Raw genomic sequence first — 21795 nt, 5'->3', positions numbered from 1 at the left:
CAAGATCGGACAACAGCAGGCTAGCTGTAGCTGGGGAGAATTTCTGACTGAAAGGATAGTTAAAGAAAGCAGAGGGAACTAGGGTTGTAGATGCCTGGTGACTTTTCACTGAGCTTTCAGAGCACAGTAAATTTTGGAAGTAAGCCAGTGTTATATGGAGATATAGAGCTTCTAGATGCTCTTTGAAATCCTTTCATTATTAGTCTACTAATCCATTTCCCACTTGTAAGTAAAGTTGGTTTGTTGCTATCTTATTTGTATCTCTGTCTCTCTTTTTAACAGCTCATGATTATTTAATTGTTGAAAGTATTTTCAAATGCCTTGTCTTGAAGGAGCCTGGCACCTCTCAAGAGATATTAAACTTGCCTTGTGCAAGAGAGATGGAGAGCCACAACTTATTCTTGCTCGGAATCAAGATAGCATTTTGAAAATAAAGGGATTCTTTTCTAGACAAGGCTGTTTCATTGCAAGAACAGTTGCCTTATTGAAGAATCTGCTGAATAGGCCTGAGGTCATGATGCAGTTGGGAGTTAGCAAATGGCTTTCTGGATGCACTGAAATAAAGGCTTAAAGGAGCTATTTCACTATGCAGTTTTCCCCTGTTGTAATGCATAATGTTCTGACCTTGGGGACTTGATGGTTACTGGAATGTATTCCTTTTTTTGTAGTTGTTGATGGAATTCAGTTTGTGTATAAAAATCTAAATCAGAAGTCACTGACAAGGTTTGACTGTACCAAACATGAATTGTGGTGAGCTTGCATGGAATGTTTTTGACAAGTAGTGAACTTTGTTTTGGAATTGCAGAAATCTGCAAAAGATACATATGAGAAACAGACTTACCTTTTTGACTTCAATATGTATCTGTAGTTTCGTACACTTTAGGAAAGCATTGCTTTCATGAACAGTTGAACATATAAAATATGAAATGTCATTCAAAAATGTATAAGATATTAAAAACAAATGAGCAAACTGTCACTGGGCCTTATTGTAGGACAATATTTTGGAAGTTGATTTGGTTAGTCAGTTGAGTTAGTGGAAGTAGTTAGTGAATCATGTCTCTAGTATTGATGACAAAGCAAGTTACACTCAGGACACTTTTTAACTATTTCTGTTAAACTGTAATGAACTAGCATTCCAGCCCTATTCATCCAACTAGCCAAGCTTGGATAACCAGAAATTTGCATAACTGATGATTTGGTGGGAAAGAATGAATTTATCCAAAATTCCTGGTTATCTCATTACCCTTTCTAGTATTTGACAAAGTAACCTTTTTAATGCATTATTTGAACAATTTTTTTTGGTTTTGTTGTAATCGGATACTTTATAAATTTATGAGGCTTTACAATTTCAGAGGCAATTAGTGAGGGTCCATGCTCAGTGGAGGAGCATCTGCTTTGCACATAGAAGTCCCACATTCAGTCTTTGGCATCTCCAGTTTAAAAGGATCAGGCAGTAGGTGTTGTGGAAGACCTTCTTGAGCTGAGATTTCTGGAAAGCCACTGCTAGTCAGTGTCTTTAATACTGACCTAGATAGACAATTGGCCTAACTCATGTAAGGTAGCTGCATGTGAGATTATCTCAAGATCATATTATCCATACAACATATGTGAAGATGTATATAACAAGGAACCTTCTAAACTTGACCTTCAGTACTCAACTAGTGTAATCCTAAGCAGAAGTTCACCTTCTAAACTTGTTGAAGTCAGCGGATTTAGAAGGGTGTAATTCTGTTTGCGCTTTTGGACTTTAAATGCAATCCTAACTTATCCACCTGGAAGCCCTTTCTCTCTATATGTATGTGTGTTTGTATGTTGTATAAGCATATACTGTATTTTCCCTGCATATAATAATCACATTTGTAACAAGACTGAAATAACTTTACCTGATAAATTTTCTTTTATGAGGAAAGCATTTTTTGAAAAGGGCCGTTCTTCCTCTCCTTGCTAGCCTTGTTGTTGTTGTTGTTCCCCCACTTAAGGTGACCCACTTGGTGTCTACTGGTGACTTTCCTCCACCTTGTGGAATGGGTTCCTTGAGGATGTGGGGGAGGGGTGCCATCTTTAGAAGTTTGTTGGAGGTAATGTCAGGCCATTTTATTTGTGAGGGATGTTAATAGGGTTTAAGCTTTAGGCATTTTCTATAATTTGTATGTAATGTTTTTAACTTTTGGGATTTCAAGCTACTTTGAACCACAAGGAAAATGGAGGGACTAAATAATAACTCAATAAATAACTTACAGTGTCAAATGAACTGATGTCCTGAAATTCTAGGTTTGTAGGCTTCTAAGCAGCAAGCTGTTTTGCATGAACAGCCGCTATTAATTGTGTTGTTCCAATTCAATGCATATACCTATATATTTCTATTTCTTTGCAGGTGCATTCTGCTTCCCCTTCTGGGTGCCAAGCCTCCCCAGCAAAGTCTCTTCCTCCTCATAGATTCAGTGGATGAGGGCTGTAATATTACAGAAGGTGACCAGACGTCTACGGGCTTATCTGGAACCATAGCCGAGCTTCTAGCTAGTCACTATGAATTTTTTCCTCCATGGTTGCTGCTCCTGTGTTCTGCCCGGAAGCAGAGCAAAGCTGTGACAAAAATGTTTACTGGTGAGTACAAATCATGATGAAACATTAGCTTTTCAATTACTATCTTGGGCTGTCTTGAAAGTTTAGTGAAGAGTAATGAGGGTTTTTTTACTCTCTAACACCTCCATATTCCTATTCCCTTTACGTAGACAACATAGTGTTTACACATAACTACAGGCACCTGTGTTACACAGGGCACAGGTAACAGCTGGATGATAAGGATGCTGGTGTGTGCTGTCCCCCCCCAGTGACCTTGAAAAGGGTGTATATTACATGTTTATAATGAAGAATTAACTCCCTACGTCCTGGCATGCATCCAAACAAATCCCCCTGTGAGGTTGGGGGTTTTTTCCCATCTGAAAATCTAGATTTATCATCTTGTTTTCTGGGAACAGATACTACATTTTGCAAGCTCATCGCCTGGGTGTTGCTCTGTTTGGTCCTGGGAGTATACTGTTGGCAAAGACTGTCAAGAATCTTCCACAACTTGTTGATCCAGTCTTTGCTGTATTGTGAGATCATTTCATCACTCTGCTCCTTTTGTTCCTTGGATTTTTAAAAATTCAGCATAGAATAGCATAAAGATTGTGTTCCCAGCTTGCTCCTGTGTTAAAGTAATGATTGAAACAAAAAATGCAGTTACAATAAAAGGTACAGAAGGTAAACACAGATTCAACCAGTAAAATCTCCCTCTGTTCTAAATTCTTCATTCTTTTAATCTCTTCCTTCGTCTCTAATCCCCTCTGCCTTCCTGTCCTCTCTTGACGTGATAGTCTGCTCAACTCTGATCACTGTGGAGCTTTGCAGGCACATAGTTGCCATGTTCTCTTATAATCTGATATTGCAGTGAGGCCTGGGCTGTCTGGAGCTTCCACAACTGAGAGGGAACACTTAGAACTGGAACTGGAGCCCACGGACAACTTTTGTTAAATGTAACTGTTGTCAGTTCCTGAGACATCTATGTCATTTGCTCCTTAATACACATGAACAATAATCATAAAAGGATTGAGACAGCTCTTGGATGTAGTTTCCAAGGAACAAAACTGGAAAATATATGTGCTTATGGAGTGGCATGCATGCTATCCTGTACTTAAGGGAGTCATGGCTTCATCATACAGCACCTAGGAAACCTTAAAGAGTGCTGCCAGTCGAAGGAGACAGCAATGGACTAGATATCCAAAGGTCTGACCAGATGCAAAACAGCTTCAGATGTTTGTGTGGCTTTGTACATACTCAAATAGAAGAAGTAAAAGGAGAATCTATTGTCTTAAAGTTATCACTGCCTTTTATTCACACCATGGAAGCAGGAGATGCAAACAGGAGTTACCTGTTATGGATCTATGCTTGCTGGTTTACAGCCACAGCTTGCCTGTATTGTATTGAACAAAATCATATTCCCTGTGTTCAGGCAGAACTTTGTGAGGGTGGCAGTGAGAGTTTTGAAAAATCCAGGTGTGAATTAAGTGAATTGCACAACTGTGCAGTAGGAAAATCATGTGCTGTTGGGTCCAGCAGAGTTATAGCATTCCAGAACTCAGAAATAGTAATGACTGCAAACATGCAGAAACATTACTTCATAACGCCCCTCTGAGATGCACTGCAATTCAGAATGAAGGAATAGTTTATAGGAACATTTCTATAGCAATGATTAATAACATTGGCCCTGGTATAGCCACAGTTAGGCATTGAAACACCCACCCGTTGATACATTTGCTCTTATGTCCCATCAGTATGATTCAATAGTATTTTATTTTTGGCTGGATTTCCCCCACTTGTTGAAAAATGGTTTGTCTTCCAGCACATCTTGTGATTTAAGTATGAGAATCTACCTTTGACACCTGTTGCCTTTTGCAGTGTTCCTTAAAATGAACGTTAAGTAATGCATGTTGTCAGCTTTTGAATAATTATATGTTTTTCAACAAGGCATGAAAATACCACCTATGCCAGAAAACAGCTTTTCTCCAGTAACCATCTGATTCTAAAATACTTGAAGCTGTTTTCTCATGGTAGTGGTACTTCTCAAGCATTGGGTGGGGGGGCCTTTCATATGTCAGCATTGAAATTAATTTTAAAATCTTTTCGAAAGAGATTTTCTATTACTAATGTTTCTTTCAGTTTTGCAAAAAAATTGTAAAATGGCATTTAGATATTTCTGTGCTAACTTTATCCATGGCCAATTTCAGTTATTGTGATGTGTAAGCAATCTTAAAGTGAGTTACATGTTATAGAAATGTTAGCAATTTACAGTAATCCTTCTTTGACGCTCAGATTATGAGACAATATAAATATACGTAGGTTGCAGAATACAGGAAGGAAAAACCCCTTTTGCTATAGGGTTTAGTGTCATGCCATATAGCACCAGTCTTCTTAGAGCCTTCTCACAGTATGAGGCAGCTGTGTGGAGCATTATATGACTTATAGCACAATCCCAATAACAGTTTCCTGGCAGTAAGCCCTATTGAATATACCTAAGTAAACATGCTCAGGATGGCACAGTTAGCTAGGTGATCTATATGAACCACAGGTGACGTGCTCAGCTGACATACAGCTGCATCATGTGGGTCAGTTTTGGCAAAGATGTGTTATGGAAGCAAAGCTAGAGTATAAAAGAAACATTCCAGTGTGAAAGGGAGTATTGCCTGACAAGTGAATTCTTGTATTATACACACATCAGTTGAGGGTCTCTGTACACACAGCAAGATGTTTTATGGTAGTGTGCAAATACATAGGAATTCAGCCTTGCTTAGCAAAGTGCTAATTTGGATGCCAGCTATTTTTTGGAGGCCACTGTTGCAGTTCCTAACTGAGATGTCCAATCTTTTGTTTGACCGTGAATGGGAGAGGGGTCCTCTGTTTCACTGCTGCTTTTACTAGGGAGGAGTTTTTTTGCTGTATACACTCTTCTCCCACAAAATACAGTAGCAGAATGTGGGGCAGGAGGTGGGGAGCTTCCTTATTTGCATCATTTATAGACCACCTGTGGCCTAGATGAATTTCAGGCTGTTTTCCTTCAGCTTTGCTGAAGGGGGGAAAGGGTGAGGTATTCTACAGGAGAGCAGAGAAAGATTAACTTTACAGGATACAGCTATGTGGTAACCACTACATGAAGTGAGAAATCACTGGAAAGACATTTTCATGTGGCTAGCTGGGCTTGTGTTGCTGCTGCAGGGAGAAAGGCTGCAGTGGCTACCGTTGGCATCTCCCACCGTCCCCAACCCTGAGTACAAGAGTTCTGGACAAAACCTAAAATGATAATCTGGAAACGTTGGTGAAATGTCTTTGACCAAGGACGACTTTGAGCCCTGGCTTTGGCATTTCGCTTTTGATCAGTCTATGAGGAAGATTCCTATTCTAAGACACTTTGCTACATAGCTGCCTTGGAAGGAAGTTTGTAAGCAAGTCAGTCTCCAGGGTAGGCATCACACACACAGTGCAAAAGCTGCTTATATAAACAAGGAATTCCTGAGTGTTTCTGACAGTCTCTTGAGTCACTCACCAGCCCCAGTGGAACTGTGGACTCCACCTCATCAGAGATAACCACTTCGCTATTGTTTACATGCTTGCTTATCTTCTGATGCACAACAAGGCCAGTTGAGGGTCCCTGATTATTTCCATTTGATTTGAGCTCTTATAGCTTCAGAAATCTGCCATCTGCACCATCCTCTAAACAAGTAAGGTTAAAATCACTTAATCAAGGTAGGCTGAACTGAAGCAAATTCAGAGTCTGTTGCCTCAAGGTATGATCTCATGCAAAAAGCCAAAGGCAATTAGAAACTAGCAGCATTCTTTGCCACTCAGCTAAAAATCAAAGTTTAAAGTTTGACAGAGTAGGTGAAATTCCACAGATCTTGGACCAATTTATTACTTTGGAGGATGGCAGTAAGAATGTTGATAGTTTTTGGACTACATGAAGGTAATAATGTGTTGTTAAAAGTAGAAAAACATCTGATGACTATTTAAGACAAACTGCAAGATTTGTAATGTAACATAAATGAACTGAAATTCAGTAGTACAAAGTGAAGTGAAATTACTAGTTTTGACAGGAAATCATAGAAGATATCAGTTATGAGATAATGGGTCCCACAAAGCATTGATTCTGTGGAGAAGGCCAATGTGATTGCAGATACTGGGTAGAGCACTTCCAATGGGATAGGCAAGCACTGATGTTACTTTCGGAGATGGGATACCAATTTTAGGCACCCGTGTTTAGAATGGATGAGTGCTAATTAGAAGAAGCACACCTAGAATTATTACAGGAGTAGAGTGAATGACTTGTCTTACCTGGCTGAGTGTTTCTGGTGCTTTTTGCTTTATAGAAAAATGGAATATTGCTCCATTTTGCTTAGTGGACTTTTTTTTTACCCCTAGTTTTTTTCTGGGTGCTTTACTTTTCTAGTCTTGGTCTTATCATTCAATGGAGGAGAAATGAGAGGGGCTATTAGAAGAGTAATATATATATATATATATATATATATATATATATATATTCAAAATGGTAAGTGAAAGCGAAACATAAAATGAAAGAAAATTATATAATTTCACAAACAAAACATGTATATTTCTGTTTCCATCCTATTTAAAGTGAGTGGGCAGATGTAGCTAGTCAAGCTCAACTTGTATCTAAATTTGTTTCCTCAAGAATCATAACATAAATTTGCTCTAGCCAGCTTCATTGTTAGTTTCAAACAATGGTTTGAGATTAGCAGATAGACTGGAAGATCAAATTAAGAACACAAAGACTAAAGAGAATAGGTGACAACATTGTTTGAAGGGTAATATATCTAATCTACTCAGAAAAGAAAGCAAATTACAATTTCAAATGAAGTCAGATGGTGGCTGTGTGCTGCAGTAAACAGGCTGGTCACAAAAGCTCAGAAGAGATTTTCCAAGTTTAAAAAAATTCGTAAAAAATTTTATTATGACGGTGACTGAAACTCAGAAAATAACATTATTGCCTAAATGTTTAACATTATTCAGGATATAACATTGAAACAGCATTCCACTATCTGTTTCTAACTGCTACATCCTCAGGGCTCAGTTTATTTCACTAGTGGAATATTTTAATGACAAGACCATTTTATTTCTTTTTTTTTAATGGAAAAATTAAGTACTGATGTGGTTCAAGTACCTAATATTAAAGATTTTCATAGGTTCTCTAAATATACTATCGTGATATGTTTCAAAATACTATTGATACAATTGCTTTATATCCTCCTCCCAGAAACAATCTGTTTAGAAGTGTATTTTATGCTAAGGACTAGCTGTAGAGAGCAGCCCTTGAAGATCAGCCGCTAGAGAGGGAGTGTGCCTTTATGTTCATGTTCCTCTTATAATTTAAATAATCCTTCTGAAACTCAAGGGAAGCAAAAACAGGGTACCAACTGTATTTGTTCAGGACTTAATAAGTATCACATATTTGTGTACTGCAATGCCCTTTGTGTCATTTGTGTTTTCTCTGGTTAGAGTTCAACTAAATGATTATTAGTTTATGGTGTTTTAGGTCTCATTTGAACTAGAGATTTCTCTCCCTCTAGTCTTGCAAAGCATGAGACACCTAAAAAAAACCCCTAATATATTTATTTTTAGGTGGGTAGTTGTTGGTTTGTAGTAGAAGAGCAAGATTCAGGTCCAGTAGCACCTTAAAGACCAACTAGATTTCCAAGGAATGAGCTTTTGAGATTCAGAGCTCCGTTCATCAGATACCTGATGAAGGGATCTGTGACGGTTGAAAACTCATACCAGAACAGATTATTTATTTACAGTTAATAACCAGTACAGACTTATAAAAACATAAGTGAGTATCATACACAAAATACACCACTTTGTAAAAATAATTATATAAATATATTATTATATAATTATATAAAAACTTGGCAATATAAATACAAAAGTGTGGGCTTTCAGGGTTAGAAATAAAAGCAGATGTTACTCCTTTGCACATTCCCTGCAGATTCTACAAGCTGCGGCTAGAAAACTCATACCCTGGAAATTGAGTTGGTCTTTAAGGCGCTACTGGACCCAGATCTTGCTTTTAATGTATTTATTGTGCCTAAAGTTTTAATCACTATATCCTTGCCTGAAGTATTATTCTCAGTTAGCAGAGAGGCATAAAATTAAGGATTGGGTTAAGGATCAATTTCCTCTCTGTAAATAAAGGGAGAAAAGTGCTAGGTGTTGCCAAGATCTTGCACAAGCAGAACTAGCGCCAAGGTCATTTATGTCTCTGCTTGCACATTCTGGATCCAAGCCTATGAGTGGAGGAAAAAAGCGTAACCAGTGGGGCAAAAGGCCATAAAAATGAAAGCGAGTCAATTTGTAGAATTTCTATTAGATGCGTAAAGGCCGGGGTGGGGGAACAGAAATGTTTGAGGGGGAGAAATGGTTTCTTTCCAGGGGGGTGGTGATTCCAAGGACTTCTTTCAGTTTGTCTGACAAAAAAATTAGAAAATTATTGATTATTTTCTATTTTAGAATGAGTAAATGCTTGGCAAAGTTTTTCATACTCAAAATGTATAGCATGAAAAGTCAGAGGTTGTTTTCAATTTTTCCAATTGAAATTTTAGGGAGATTTGAAAACAAACCACTTACACTATAGACATACACATTTTCAAGATTTTTGATTTTGTTTAAAGGTAAATAATTTTGGCAGCAATTAATATGCTATAAAGTGTTTAATGATAGTACATTATTAGAGTTTAGCATTTTCAGTATTATAAAGGTTAGCTTAATATTCAGACATGGACTGGTAGTTCTGCTGATTGTGTTTATATAAGCAGGTTTCTGATCAAATCGTTTCGGGTGGGTAGCTGAATTGGGTCTGCAGCAGAAGAGCAAGATTCAGGTCCAGTAGTTCCTCAAAGACCAATTAGATTTCCAGGGTATAAGCTTTCTAGATTCAGATCTGCAAAGGGAGTTTTAATTCTCGAAAGGTCATACCCTGGTCATCAAGTTAGTATTTAAGGTGCTACTGGACCAAAATCTTTCTCTTCAGCTAATATACTTTTATTTATTGCATAATTTGCTTTCTACTTTTATTTCTACATTTTCCCCAGCTTTCAGATGGCAAAAATAAAATATGCATGCAGCATATGTTACTGCAGTTTGCAACTCATTTTCAAGATTTAGATGTCTCTGAAATTTTTCTTATAGAAAATGAGGATGTTTATACTTTTAAATTCCATAAATATTCCACATAGCACAATTTTATATGATAACTATGCTACAAATTTTGCATTTTATTGTGTTAAATTAACAAAAGAAGGTTAGGTTTGATAGAATATCACATATATTTCATTTTCCTCAAAATGTTATCCCTCTCCCATGAGAAATTTTTCCCTATGATGGCTTCAATTTTTTTGAAATTTTAAATGTCTTAATTTCTATGCAACACTCAAGTGTATACAAAACAAGCACAACGATCATTCAGAATCACAACTTTTCTAGCTGTGCAGTGGGAAAGAAATTCTTCGTTTCAATTGTGCCAGTTCAACAATTTCCAGTTCAACAATTTCTCTCTAGAGTAGACATGGGCACAAACCAAAAAAATCCTGAACCACGTGATTCGTGGTTCGTAGCATTCCACGGAACCTTGAACCACGAACTTCCGACCTTTTCCCAGTTTGGGAATTGGTTCGTGGCATTTCAACTGCCTCGCACCGGCTGCTGAAGCCAGTGCGGGGGGTTTGAAACAGACAGCCCCTTTCTTCTGCTGCCCGGGCAGCAGGAGAAAGGGGCTGTCAGTTTCACAGACCCTGCCGGTTCCAGTGCAGGGTCTGTGAAACTGACAGCCTGGGGAGCAGGAAAAGAGGCTGTCAGTTTCACAGATCCTGCACTGGAACCTGTGCGGGGTCTGTGAAACTGACAGCCTCTTCCTCTTGCTGCCAAAGCAGCAGGAGAAAGGGGCTGTCAGTTTCACAGCCCCCGCTCTGGGTTCAGCCGATGGGCTGAAACTGGCGTGGGGTCTGTGAAATTCCAAACTTGCCATGGAACAGCTGGAAAAATTCATTTGTACTGGAAAAACGCAGCCCCACGGAACGTGTGTTTCTCTTCAAATGAACCGGCCATTCCGTATGGAATTTTGTTCTGTAGTTTGTTTTGTGCCCATCTTTACTCTAGAGTTTCCCTTTTAGGAAGTTTCAGATGATGGTGATTTCTTGGTCTGAAGCAGAGTCTCCAAGGGCACTGAAATGCCCTCTTGCATGCTTTCTGAATAGCATTGAATTGCATATGAATTTGTTCCATTTATTCTTTTGCCTAGAGTGGCCTTTTTTGTTTTGTTTTCTTTATTTAGGCAGCAGAGCGTTGTTGGTGTCAGGGTGATAGTACCTGTGTTGCATGAAACATTTGTTTATTTAGGTTTTATGTATGTTTCCTTTATTACACCATAATGAAGCATACAAGTGCCCCACAATTCCGAAAGTAAAATAAAATACCATGAAGATGCAATATGAAAAAGCCAACCTAAATAGGATTGCCTGCACAAGGCTGATAACCAACAGGAGGGGTGTTCCTTGCCAGTGATGTAGTGACATCACCAGCAATGCTTTGATGTCACTTACTATGTAACCAAAGTGATGTTAGCACATCAGTGGTGATTCTCTAGTATATGGTTACCATGGGCCTTAGGCACTCCAAGAGCCAGGAGGAAAAAGGGACAAAAAAATCACCATCGGTGGTGGGATGACATCAGTTCTGGGAAAACGTGGAAGTTACATTAGTTTTCTCTAGGAATCACTGATTTCCAGTGATTCCTACAGATGCATAACATTACTTCCAGGTTTTCCTGAATGTATCACCTCACTGCTGATAGCAACTCACGCAATCTCCCTCTTGTGGTTAAACCATGAAGATTTTACCGAATGCTAGAGAGTCACCAGTAATGCACTGACATTTCCAGTTGCACAGGCAGTGATGTTAGTGTATCAGGATGCTAGAAATCTCTCCCCCATTATTTTTCTCCTACTACCCAGCTGAGCGGCCGTGGAAAGGACACATTTTCCCCAGTGGTAAAATGGCAGCCCTAAATCTAAAACATTTCTGAGCATAATCATCCCTTCAAGGTAAATTATTCCCTCAAAGGCTTTCTGGAATACACACAGTATGAATCTCATCTCTTGTAGGGGAGAGTTGGGCAGCCTAGGGACAGTATCTGAAAATTGGATGAGCGGGTCTTTATTAGTCCTGGTGGCATGGATCTTATGTCTGGTAATAGAATTTTCTTGAGTGGTTATGAGGACAAAGCTAGCACCGCGGCTTGTTGCAGGGTTTGTTGTCCTTGGTGTATGTCCCATTTAGAAGAACTACTATAGCTGCTGAGTAGATTGGTAGCTGTTATAAGGAGAGGCCTTACCACCACTAGGCCTGTAAAAAAAGCCTTTATTGCTCAGAATACGTAATAATTTATACACAATATGTGGACCTGCTTCAGCAGGAAGTTTATAAAGTTCAAAAAAATCATGTTCTGTCACTTTTTGTTCTGGTTTCTTCCTGTAGTGGGCTACTAGTTCAGCATGTTTTCAGTGATCTGCAGGCCATCGTAGACAGTTCTATTTCTCTCATAGGCCTTGGATGATAATTCCATCCTCTTACAGAAAATCTTCTTGTTTTAACGTAACTACAGGAGTCAAATTAGAATGGCAAAACTAGGAAAGTTATGTTATTGCAAGCAGCTGTGGTTGCAAATAGCCAGTGTGCTTCTCTTGTATATATTTTTTGCTTTAGAATGAAATGTCACATGTGCTACCTCTTATGTTTTGGAGTCCCACATATCTCTGTACATGTATAATATATATCAGCCAACTAAGGGTGACCTACAGGTATCTGATATTATTTCTAGTCCACCAAATGATGCTTTAGTCGAAGTGCTTCAAGGTTTTGTTTAATGAGGCCACTCCACTGGAACTAGGCTTACTAGAAGCCTTTGATAGAAGAGGATGCTACTGGTTTGCTTCCATAAGCTTGAATACTGTGCTGAATTGATGAGTAGAAAGAAGTTTATGTTCTAAGAGTTTTCTTAAGCATGGAATTACATTTTATTGCGTATAAAATTACTGCTGTGCTGCCCTGAACTAGTAATTTGAGTTCCCTGCAGTTAATGTCTCTGATAAGACATTTACATCTTGATCCTCCTTCAGCTTCTGTTTAATTCACTAAACTGTTCAAAAGCCACACTTGAACCGCTATATAAGAATGTCAAGCCAGATTGTGGTCATCCTGGGCACACAGTTACATGTCCTTTTGTAGTAACACTATCTTGTTTCAGATTAATTGGCATTACAGTTAGTAAATTGAATATGTTATAAATATCCAGGTGCATACTAATGCTTGTAAATAGAGATGGGCACAAACCAAAACTAAAGTTCAGCATGAACCAGGCCGGTTTGTGGTTCACGAACCAGCGGTTTGTCAGAGCCCATTTCTGACAAACCACCACGAACTTTAGGCTGGTTTGTTTGGTTTGTTTTTTGGTTCATCACTGCAGACAGCCTGGCACCAATCAATCAGTTTTCTAGGCAACAGAGGATGGGCTTCCTGAAGACCTTCTGCTGGCCCAGAAGTAGCCTTCTGCTGACCCGGAAGTGACGATTTGCTGACCCGGATGTGATGTTTTCACAAACCAAATGAGCCGGTTCGTGAACTTGGGCAGGTTCATGAAAGTTCATGGTTCGTGAAATGCGACAAACCACAAACTGCACAGTTTATTTTTTTCCCAGTTCATGCCCATCTCTGCTTGTAAAGAAACCCAAACCTGCTGGACCAGGATAGTCAGTAGAACTGGGAATTAGACTCCTAATCCTAAAAGAACACCTTTGAACACAGCATTAGTAGTACTGCCACCATTTCCCCAAGTCTTGTCCTAGCTCAGAGACTGGGGAAAACAAGCCTCTAGTTTTACTGGATGTTAGCAAAGAGTCAGCCCTGTTTAATCTCTGTGAAAGTTATAGATGTAGCAGGGCATGGTTTAGGTTGAAACTAAGGATCAAAGTACACCACACAGTTAGGAAAAATATTTTGTTTATTAAAAACGTGCGTTAAAAGGTTGTATCTTGGAAAGTGTGTAAAAGGATAGATAAAACAATGTAGTCTCTTGCCATGCTAAACCATGATGGTAATTTGTAGGCATTCTTAGTCAGCATCAAAGTTTCTAAGTCCATGCTATCAGGTCAAAGATATAGTCCAGCGGTGAGAAGATACACACAACTGAAAAAATCCACAAGGGTCTTGAAGAGAGACAGGCCAAGAGCAAAAAAAGCAAAATGGACTTTTCCCATTTATTTCCAGTTGCCTAGCAACCTGAGGAAATCTCACTAACCAGTCAATACCCCACAATTGTATGTGAGGTTGGCGTTCAGCACTTAGGCCAAGTCCATATAGCATTACCATGAAAATGCACCTTCTTCTCTTGGGAACCATGGCTGGGTCAGATAAGCTTAATTGGCTGGAACCCCAGGCCTTGCCTCTAGGCTTCAGCAACAGCATCTGTGCTGCAAACAAGCTTCTGTGGGTTCAGTCTTGCAGCGCATTGATTACTCACCATTCATATAGACACTGGCCATGCAGGCCTATTTCTTTACAATGCTTCCCTAAGCATTTTTTGGAGAAAAGGCATGAAAGTTCATGGAAGATGACAAATTTACCATAAAGATAATATCCTTTGACTCTGACTTCTATAAGAATACGCATTTGGGTAGTACTGTTTTGGATCACAGTATCATGTAAACATGCTGTTGTAATTGCATCACCCTTGAGAGACATCTCACTCACTTAAACAAGAACAATTGGAGCCAAGATTATAGATAAATAAAACAAAGTATGAAAACTTATCAACCATGTTTAAATTAGTTATTTTGATCAAGCTGCTTTAATAACATAAGAAGATCCCCGCTGGATCAGACCAGTTGTCCATCTAGGCCAGCGTTCTGTTTCTCATAGTGACCAACCAGCAGCCCCAGAGGGGCAGGGTATAGAGGCCAAGGCATTCCTCTGATAGTTCTTTTTGGCACTAGTGTTCAGAAGTTTACTTTGTCTGGAGGTTCCCTTTAGACATTTGTTAGTAGCCAGTGGTGGATAGGACCATCTGATGAATAGGACCATGAATCTGTCTAGCACCCTTTTAAGACATTTATGTTCAATGTCACACTATTCCTTGAGGGGGGGGGGAAATATTTCTTTTTGCCTGTCCTGAATCTATTATCCATCATCTTCATTGGGTGCCCCAAGTTCTAGTATTAGAGGGGGGGCGGGATTACCTCTAGCCACTTTCTCCATTCTATGCATACTTTTATAAGCCTCTGTCATATCCCCCTTAGTCATTTTTTCTAAACTGAAAACACTAACCATTCCTCATAAGAAAGATGTTCCAACTCCTTAATCTTCTTGTTTGCTCTCTTCCTTAATCATCTTGTTTGCTTTCATTTCTGTGCCTTTCCCCTGTTCCACCAGCCAGATGAGAGGTAGCAGAGGCTGAGAGCAGAGAATTTTCTGCCACCCACTAGGAGGCTGGTAATCCTAATCTATACGGGGGCATTAGAATGTTGCCTGTTATATTTTCAGTTAGTTTCCGAATAGTCCTAGCATGGAATTTGCCGTTTTTACTACAGCTGCAAACTTAGTGGACATTCTTGTCAAACTAGCCATTTTGACCTTCTGCAGTTCAGAACCTATTAGTATATTTTAAGATTTTTTGTTCTATTGTTCATCACCTTACAGGTAGCCACATTATACTTCATTTGCCTCATTGTCATACAGTTCTAAGACATCTTCTTGGAGATTTTGTTTTTATTATCTTGAATAATTTGGTATCATCCACAAACTTGGCCGGTACATGACTCACTCCCCATTCCAGATCATGTAGGAAGAAAGTGACCAGTGCTGGTCCCCGTATCCATTCTTATGGGATCCTACTGCTTACTTCTCTCCATTTCAAGAACTAGCCATCTGTTCCTACTCTTGGTCTCAGCAGACAGAGCGTTCCACTAGGTAGGAGCCAGGACTGAGAAAGCCCTGGCTCTAGTCGAGGTGAGGTGGGCCTCCTTGGGGCCAGGGACCGATAACAGTTGTTTTTCTCCCAGTCGGAGGGTCCTCCAGGGAATGATGTCATTCCTGGCACAACAAGGAAGGAAAGGCCCCCACGTGGCGGTACTTTTGCTTAAAATCAGCAGATTCGTTATCACCCCAGGAATGATTCATTGTCATTCCTAGTGTGACAATGAAGGCTCCTGCGTGTGCACACGTACTGTAAGTTTCCCCAGTGTGCACCCCCTGCCCCCCTGGTTTGGGGCCCTCCAGGGACATGGCAACCCTACTATGAAGGTGTAAGACAGCCCCTGCATTGTTTGGGCTTCCCAGCTGCCCACTGTTGGTGAGCATTTTTCTGCTTACTTGCCTGCCTCCATTGATAGTGCAGTAAGGGAAAAGGTGCACCCTGGAAGTGATGTCACATTCAGACAACATTCGAGGAATTCCCACAAATCTGTATGGTTTCTTACTTAAGAGCGTCAACCATAAATGATGTCTCTTCTTGGTTCAGTCACAGCTGCATCCAAAGATCTCCTGGGTGTTGCAGATGTGGGCCTGGCAACCCTGGCAGGCCTCTGTAAATGTTTGATTGGACCTGGAAGCTGTGCAGCTTGATCATGGATGAAGCAGAGAGCTCCTATGACAGCTGTTTTGAGGTGGTGACAGTGTGTGCAGACTGTTATAACAATCCAGTGATATCTTCTGCATACACAACCTGCAGAATTTATCACATTTGGATTACATTGTAATTTAAGATAGTCTACCTTGCTTTCAAAACTCAAAGTAATGCCGTCTGCCAACTCCGAAAGCAAACAGTTCCAGTATTTAAAAACACAACTACTAAAACCTGCTGGTATCTCAGAACTGAATTTATTCAGTCTGAAGTTCTATTTGATTAGTATTTCCAATGCCGGCATACCTGTATAGGTTAATATATACTTTATCAGCACAATCCTATACAGAGTTATGCCAGTCTAAGCCCACTGAAATCAATGGTCTTAGACTGGAATAACTGTACAGGATTGCACAGTATATATAATTTTAAAATTATATGCACACATTGCATCAACTAATCTTTTAGTACAATGGTTCAGATACAAAGAACTACTTTTGGTTTGCCAAGAGCTTGGTTTGCCTCATAAGAGAGCTGGAATTTTTCCTTTGAACTGCAGATTTCATGCCATATTACAAATGGCTTTTGAATGACCCTTGTTTTTCAAAAGTGGTTTGTCATACAGCACAGTGCACAGCACATGGAGAGATGGCGCACATCTGTGGGTTCTACAGAATGCAAATGTGACACTGATGCTCTTCTAACTTGGTGCTAAAATCAGCCTCCACACTGGAGGACTGGAAAACAGTACCTGTTACAGCAATTAAAAAGGGGTCCAGAGACACATCCAGAAAATTATAGGTCAGCCATCTTAACAACTATTCAAGGTAAATTAGAAGAAAGCGTTATGAAAGACAGAATTATAAAGACAGAGTTGTTCCGCCAGGCTCATGGCTGAGGTTGGGCCTCCACTGGCTGGAGGATGTAACATCTACCCCCACCCCGTCCCTGTGAAAGTTGCCCACCACTGTTTGTTTTTCAGCTGCTGTTACTGTGCTGCTATATCCAGTTGTATTGCTGTGTTGTTGGTTAATAGTTGTATTGCTGCCGCGAGGCAAAAGAGTGCTGCTATTTTTATATGATGTTTTAATGTTTTAACATGGAACATTTTAAAATGATTTTAAGGTGGTCATCCACCCTGAGCCCGCTTGCGGGGAGGGCAGAATACAAATATGATATAAATAAATAAAATCATTCCCAGCATGACAACAAAGGCGACAGAGTGCCTGTTCCTGCCCCCTCCCTGGCCAGCCAGGTAAGAGGTGTCAGGAGGGCTGGGGGCGGGCATTCCCCATCCCAGTCGGGGGACCTGGGACCCCTACTTCAGAGCCTCATCTGATTTTTTTTTAAGATTGTCATGCTGCGGTAGTACAAAGCTTTCTAAAAGGTTTACATCCTAATTTACTTCTAGATAAAAATGTAATTCTCACTGTGGAACTTGTTCTAGCTAATTCTTTCACTCCAGTACTCTCAGAGTATTCTGTGTTCAGTCAGTTGCTGCCTTCATTCTGAAACAAAGGGCCTTATTAAGGGAGGGGCTTTTGGCTTGCTAATTCATTATTTTGCTGCTGAGAGATTAGTTCCTTGTGAGTAAGTATGCATAAAATGTTAATAGGTTAATAGTTCTAGTTAGATCAGCTCATATTGGCAATGTAAATTATTCATACTTAAACCACTAGCTTATTGCTCTTGTCATTTAGATTACGTATTTAAGATGGCATTGAGTGAAGGAAAAGTACGACAGTTGGTTTGAAATTTTCCATAGGGCAGAGGATTAAATTGTGAATAGTTTAAGATAATAATGTGCAGCGGTATTGTTAACATTGTTATAACAATATTCAAGAGAGGTAACTCATTCCTCAGAGAAAATCTATATAGTCCAAATACTTCTTGAAATGACCCAAGACCTCTATGGGATGCCAAGAACTAAATTTGGAGTAGATTGTTTACAGAGCTGCAAGCCAATTTAATAAATCAAGGAAATCCATTTTGAATCTCCTATTGAGTAGAAAATGATATGTTGAAGGAAAAAATCTGAACAATGCAGAAGCTGGTTCGTGGGACTAGAATTTGTGCTTGCTGCTCTACTGACTTTGAGTTCAAGTATTCATGAGACTGTGCAACTGAGTGAGCTTTCCTACAATGCTGATCTTTATTCAAAGCAAATATAAATGCCCTCTTTCATATCCGGTAGTTGTGAACGACAGGATTTTGCTGAAAGTGTAAATAGATTTGACAAACATATTAAAAAAACCCAATTGAATCTGTTAAATTGCAAAGATGTGTTCTTGATTTCGAGTTCATGTCTATATAGACTGAGTTGAATGGCAGGTCCCATTTGCACAAGGAGAACAGCTGGGTCATTAACAGTACAATTCTGTGCCTTATGAAATTGAAATTAATGTGTTTAGTCTGAAGGAACTCTGCATAGGATTGTACTGATAGAGTACATATATCTCTACAAACAATGGAAAGTGTGTGTGTGTGTGAGAGAGAGAGAGAGAGAGAGAGAGAGAGAGAAAGCATGAGTGGCACCATCACAAATGGGGACTGTGGCATTTCCCCAAGTATTGTTACTGAGAGCCAAGCTACAAGTGACTTTTTTCACATGGAGAACACTTGATTGTTTTCGCAAGTTTTCCTGGGAACTGAAGTCCAAATGTCCTTTCCCTCTCTGTTAGAATCGCTGCCTGAAGAGCCAGAGAAAGCTGGCTGCAGCAGCAGCTTTTGCAAATCGTTCCTCCAGTCACAAGCCTGCTGGACAAGCGTGCTGGATGAAGCTCCAGCCGCAGCAACAGCAGAAGAATCTGCTGCTGCTCTAACATGCCCTTCCCCTGCTCCTGAGCTTCTGGAGAAAAACTGGAATGAGGGCATGTTAGAGCAGCAGCAGATTCTTCCGCTGTTGCTGCAGCTGGAGCTTCACCGACACAGCGGCTTTCTCCAGAACAGCCCCCCCCCCCCGGAGCAGGATGCCCAGGGAGAAAGTAGCAGCTGCCCGCCCCCAAACGATCGTTGAGAGCAGGCTTCTGACTGGATGGACGATTTGCAAAAGCTGCTGCTGCCGCCGGCTTTCTCTGGCTCTTCAGGCAGTGATTCTAACAGAGAGGGGAAGGACACTCGGACTTCAGTTCCCAGGAAAACCTGTGAAAACAATCAAGTGTTCTCTGCATGAAAAAAGTCACTTGTAGCTTGGCTCTATCTCTTCTGTGAGTTATCTTGAACCTTCAGTATAGATCCACAGCATTAAATCAGCTGTGTAATAAACTGCTGGAGACGCTCAAAACAATTCCTGTGTCCAGACTGGCCCTTGGCAAAACCCCAGTGAAAGTTGCTAGGTTTAGCTGTTCACATCTTTTCCACAGATAACAGTGAAACTGCTTTGAAGAGCATTTCCATTTCCAAATAGTGCAAAATGCTTTGTGGCCAAATCTCATGAAATCCATGCTGTATGAATCATTTGTGCTCTTACTTTCCATCTTGCTTGTGTTTGCTTCACACATCTTAAGGATTTCTCAGTAACCACAGCACAAAGTAGGTTAACAAATTATCTTGTCATAGATGATTCATGATACATATTAGATTTATGGTCTTGTCTTTGGAGCACTGAATACTAAGGGCTTTAGGAGAAATGATAAATCTTCAGTAAATCCTCCCTAGTTTCAGGATTTAATGACTGCCTGTTGGTGTTAGGATAGTTCTTCCGCATAAAAATACTGTGAAGAGATACCACTTTAGCATCATGCCCTTAGCATATTTAGCAGTATTGTGCAAATAGATTTTTCCAAATCAGATTTTTAACTGCCTTTCACTTTGGGCTGTCCTGCACAGTGACTGCAGTTAACAAAATAAATTCTAACATCTGTTTGTGGGTGTGTCTGCTTATTCAAAGCAAAGTTTAGGGGGTATGCACATCTTGGAAAATGTGCCTCATATCTTGTCAATGCAGGACCGGTGTTGTGATACCAATATAGATATGTGTTTATTAACTGAGCAGCAAGGAGTTGGGAAGCTGCTAAGCAATGGACAGGTATGGGTAAACTCAGGGTTTTGGAGTGATGCCCAGTATCATTGCCTTTTTGTAATCTGTTATTGCCTGTTTAGGAAATCTACATAGTACATGATTCTTCCTGGAGCAGCCCTCTAGCAATGTCTGCACAATAAATGTGAAAAATCTATACTATTGCTAGCATCACTGCAGAACTGCTGCCCACTGTGACTCTTTCCCAACTGCATGATTGCCCTGAAGAAGCTTTATTGGAAAGCAGAGCACTTTGATCTAGTGTAGTGTAAACATAATAAACATGACCCAACAGAACAATACCACACAGTAGGAAAATTCTCTGGGTGTATGGTTTAAAGAGCTCTTCAGAGAACTTCAAAGGAAAATTACAACACGAGAGTGCCAAAATTGAGTTTATGTGTGAATTGAACAATGGTCCCCCAGGGTTGAATTGGGCTTTTTCTCACATTACAGATGCTAATTTTACACACTTCTCACCCATGTTCTATCAAGCTAATTACAGCTAGCTTCCTGACAATTTGCAATACCCCTCCCACTATCTGCTTGGACGTTAAAGACTCCTACCTTTTTCATTTATTTGATACAAGAAGCTTTGACACTCAAAAGCTCGCATCCTGGAAATTTAGTCTCTAAGGTGCTCTTGGACCCGAATCATGCTCTTTAAGAGTTTGTATAACTGTTTTACACCAGTAGAAAAGAGCAAGAGCCCAGTATGAGACTAACAAAATTTGTGGTAGGGTATGAGCTTTCATGAGCCTCAGCTTAGTTCTTCAGATTTTACACCAATATACTTTGGGCCTTAATGACCATTTATGAGTTGAATTCCAAAGGGTTTTTTTAGAGATTAGCTGCCTGTCAGGAACTGTATGCATTACAAATTACTAAATGGGATAAGCTGAAGTTAGTTGAGCACAAAACCCGATGCGGTTGCTAGATAAAGCAGTTTTAAAATTGTCTCTTGGAAATGTTGCTGTTTCTTGCACTCAAACTACTTCCAAAAAAGGTACATGCAGTCTGTATGTTTTTGAGTCTGAAAGAAGTGCTTCTGGGAGGAATGCCAAAACCTGACACTATTTCCAAGGTCAAACAGCAACACTGAACTCACATCTTCAAATCACACACACTGTATTCTTGCTACCTTACTTGGTCCAGATAGGCCTGATGACATTTTCAGGGAGTTTCTCCCTTCACTTCATTAAGGGAACAGCTATATTTCCTGTTACCTTCAGACATACCACACAGATCAAAATGCTAATTTCAGTAACCTTTTAAAGATGTACAGTGATGAAAGTTTAATGTAAACTTCTAAATATCAACAGTGGGTTTTTACTGTATTCTGTAGGGTTTAAACTTAGGCTGTTTTCATATGCCTGTTAATGTCTCCAGAAAATTGCGCAAAACTCGTAGCACGATGGTGTCTTCATAGCGCGATTTCCCATTTAATGGCGTAATGATGTCAGAAATCGCGCCATTAAACGGGAAATTGCACGATGAAGACACTGTTGTCCTGTGAGTTTTGCATGATTTTCTGGAGGTTTTAGCCATGTAAAAATGACCTTGG

General features: G+C 39.9%; 1 protein-coding gene across 4 annotated transcripts in view; it reads left to right on the top strand.

Moving 5' to 3' along the window:
• Window positions 1-21795, top strand: part of ANKRD50 (ankyrin repeat domain containing 50) — a 56442-nt gene that overhangs the window by 24217 nt on the left and 10430 nt on the right. For all 4 annotated transcript variants that reach the window (XM_054989929.1, XM_054989926.1, XM_054989928.1 and 1 more), the window contains exon 3: window positions 2375-2604. In XM_054989929.1, coding sequence (XP_054845904.1) covers window positions 2375-2604 — 230 coding nt within the window. The remainder of the gene's footprint in view (window positions 1-2374; window positions 2605-21795) is intronic.

The sequence above is a fragment of the Eublepharis macularius genome, chromosome 10, assembly GCF_028583425.1.
Source record: "Eublepharis macularius isolate TG4126 chromosome 10, MPM_Emac_v1.0, whole genome shotgun sequence".
NCBI classification, from domain to species: Eukaryota; Metazoa; Chordata; class Lepidosauria; order Squamata; family Eublepharidae; genus Eublepharis; species Eublepharis macularius.
The sequence above is the reverse complement of the archived record's forward strand: the minus strand, read 5'-3'. Positions and strand labels throughout refer to the sequence as shown.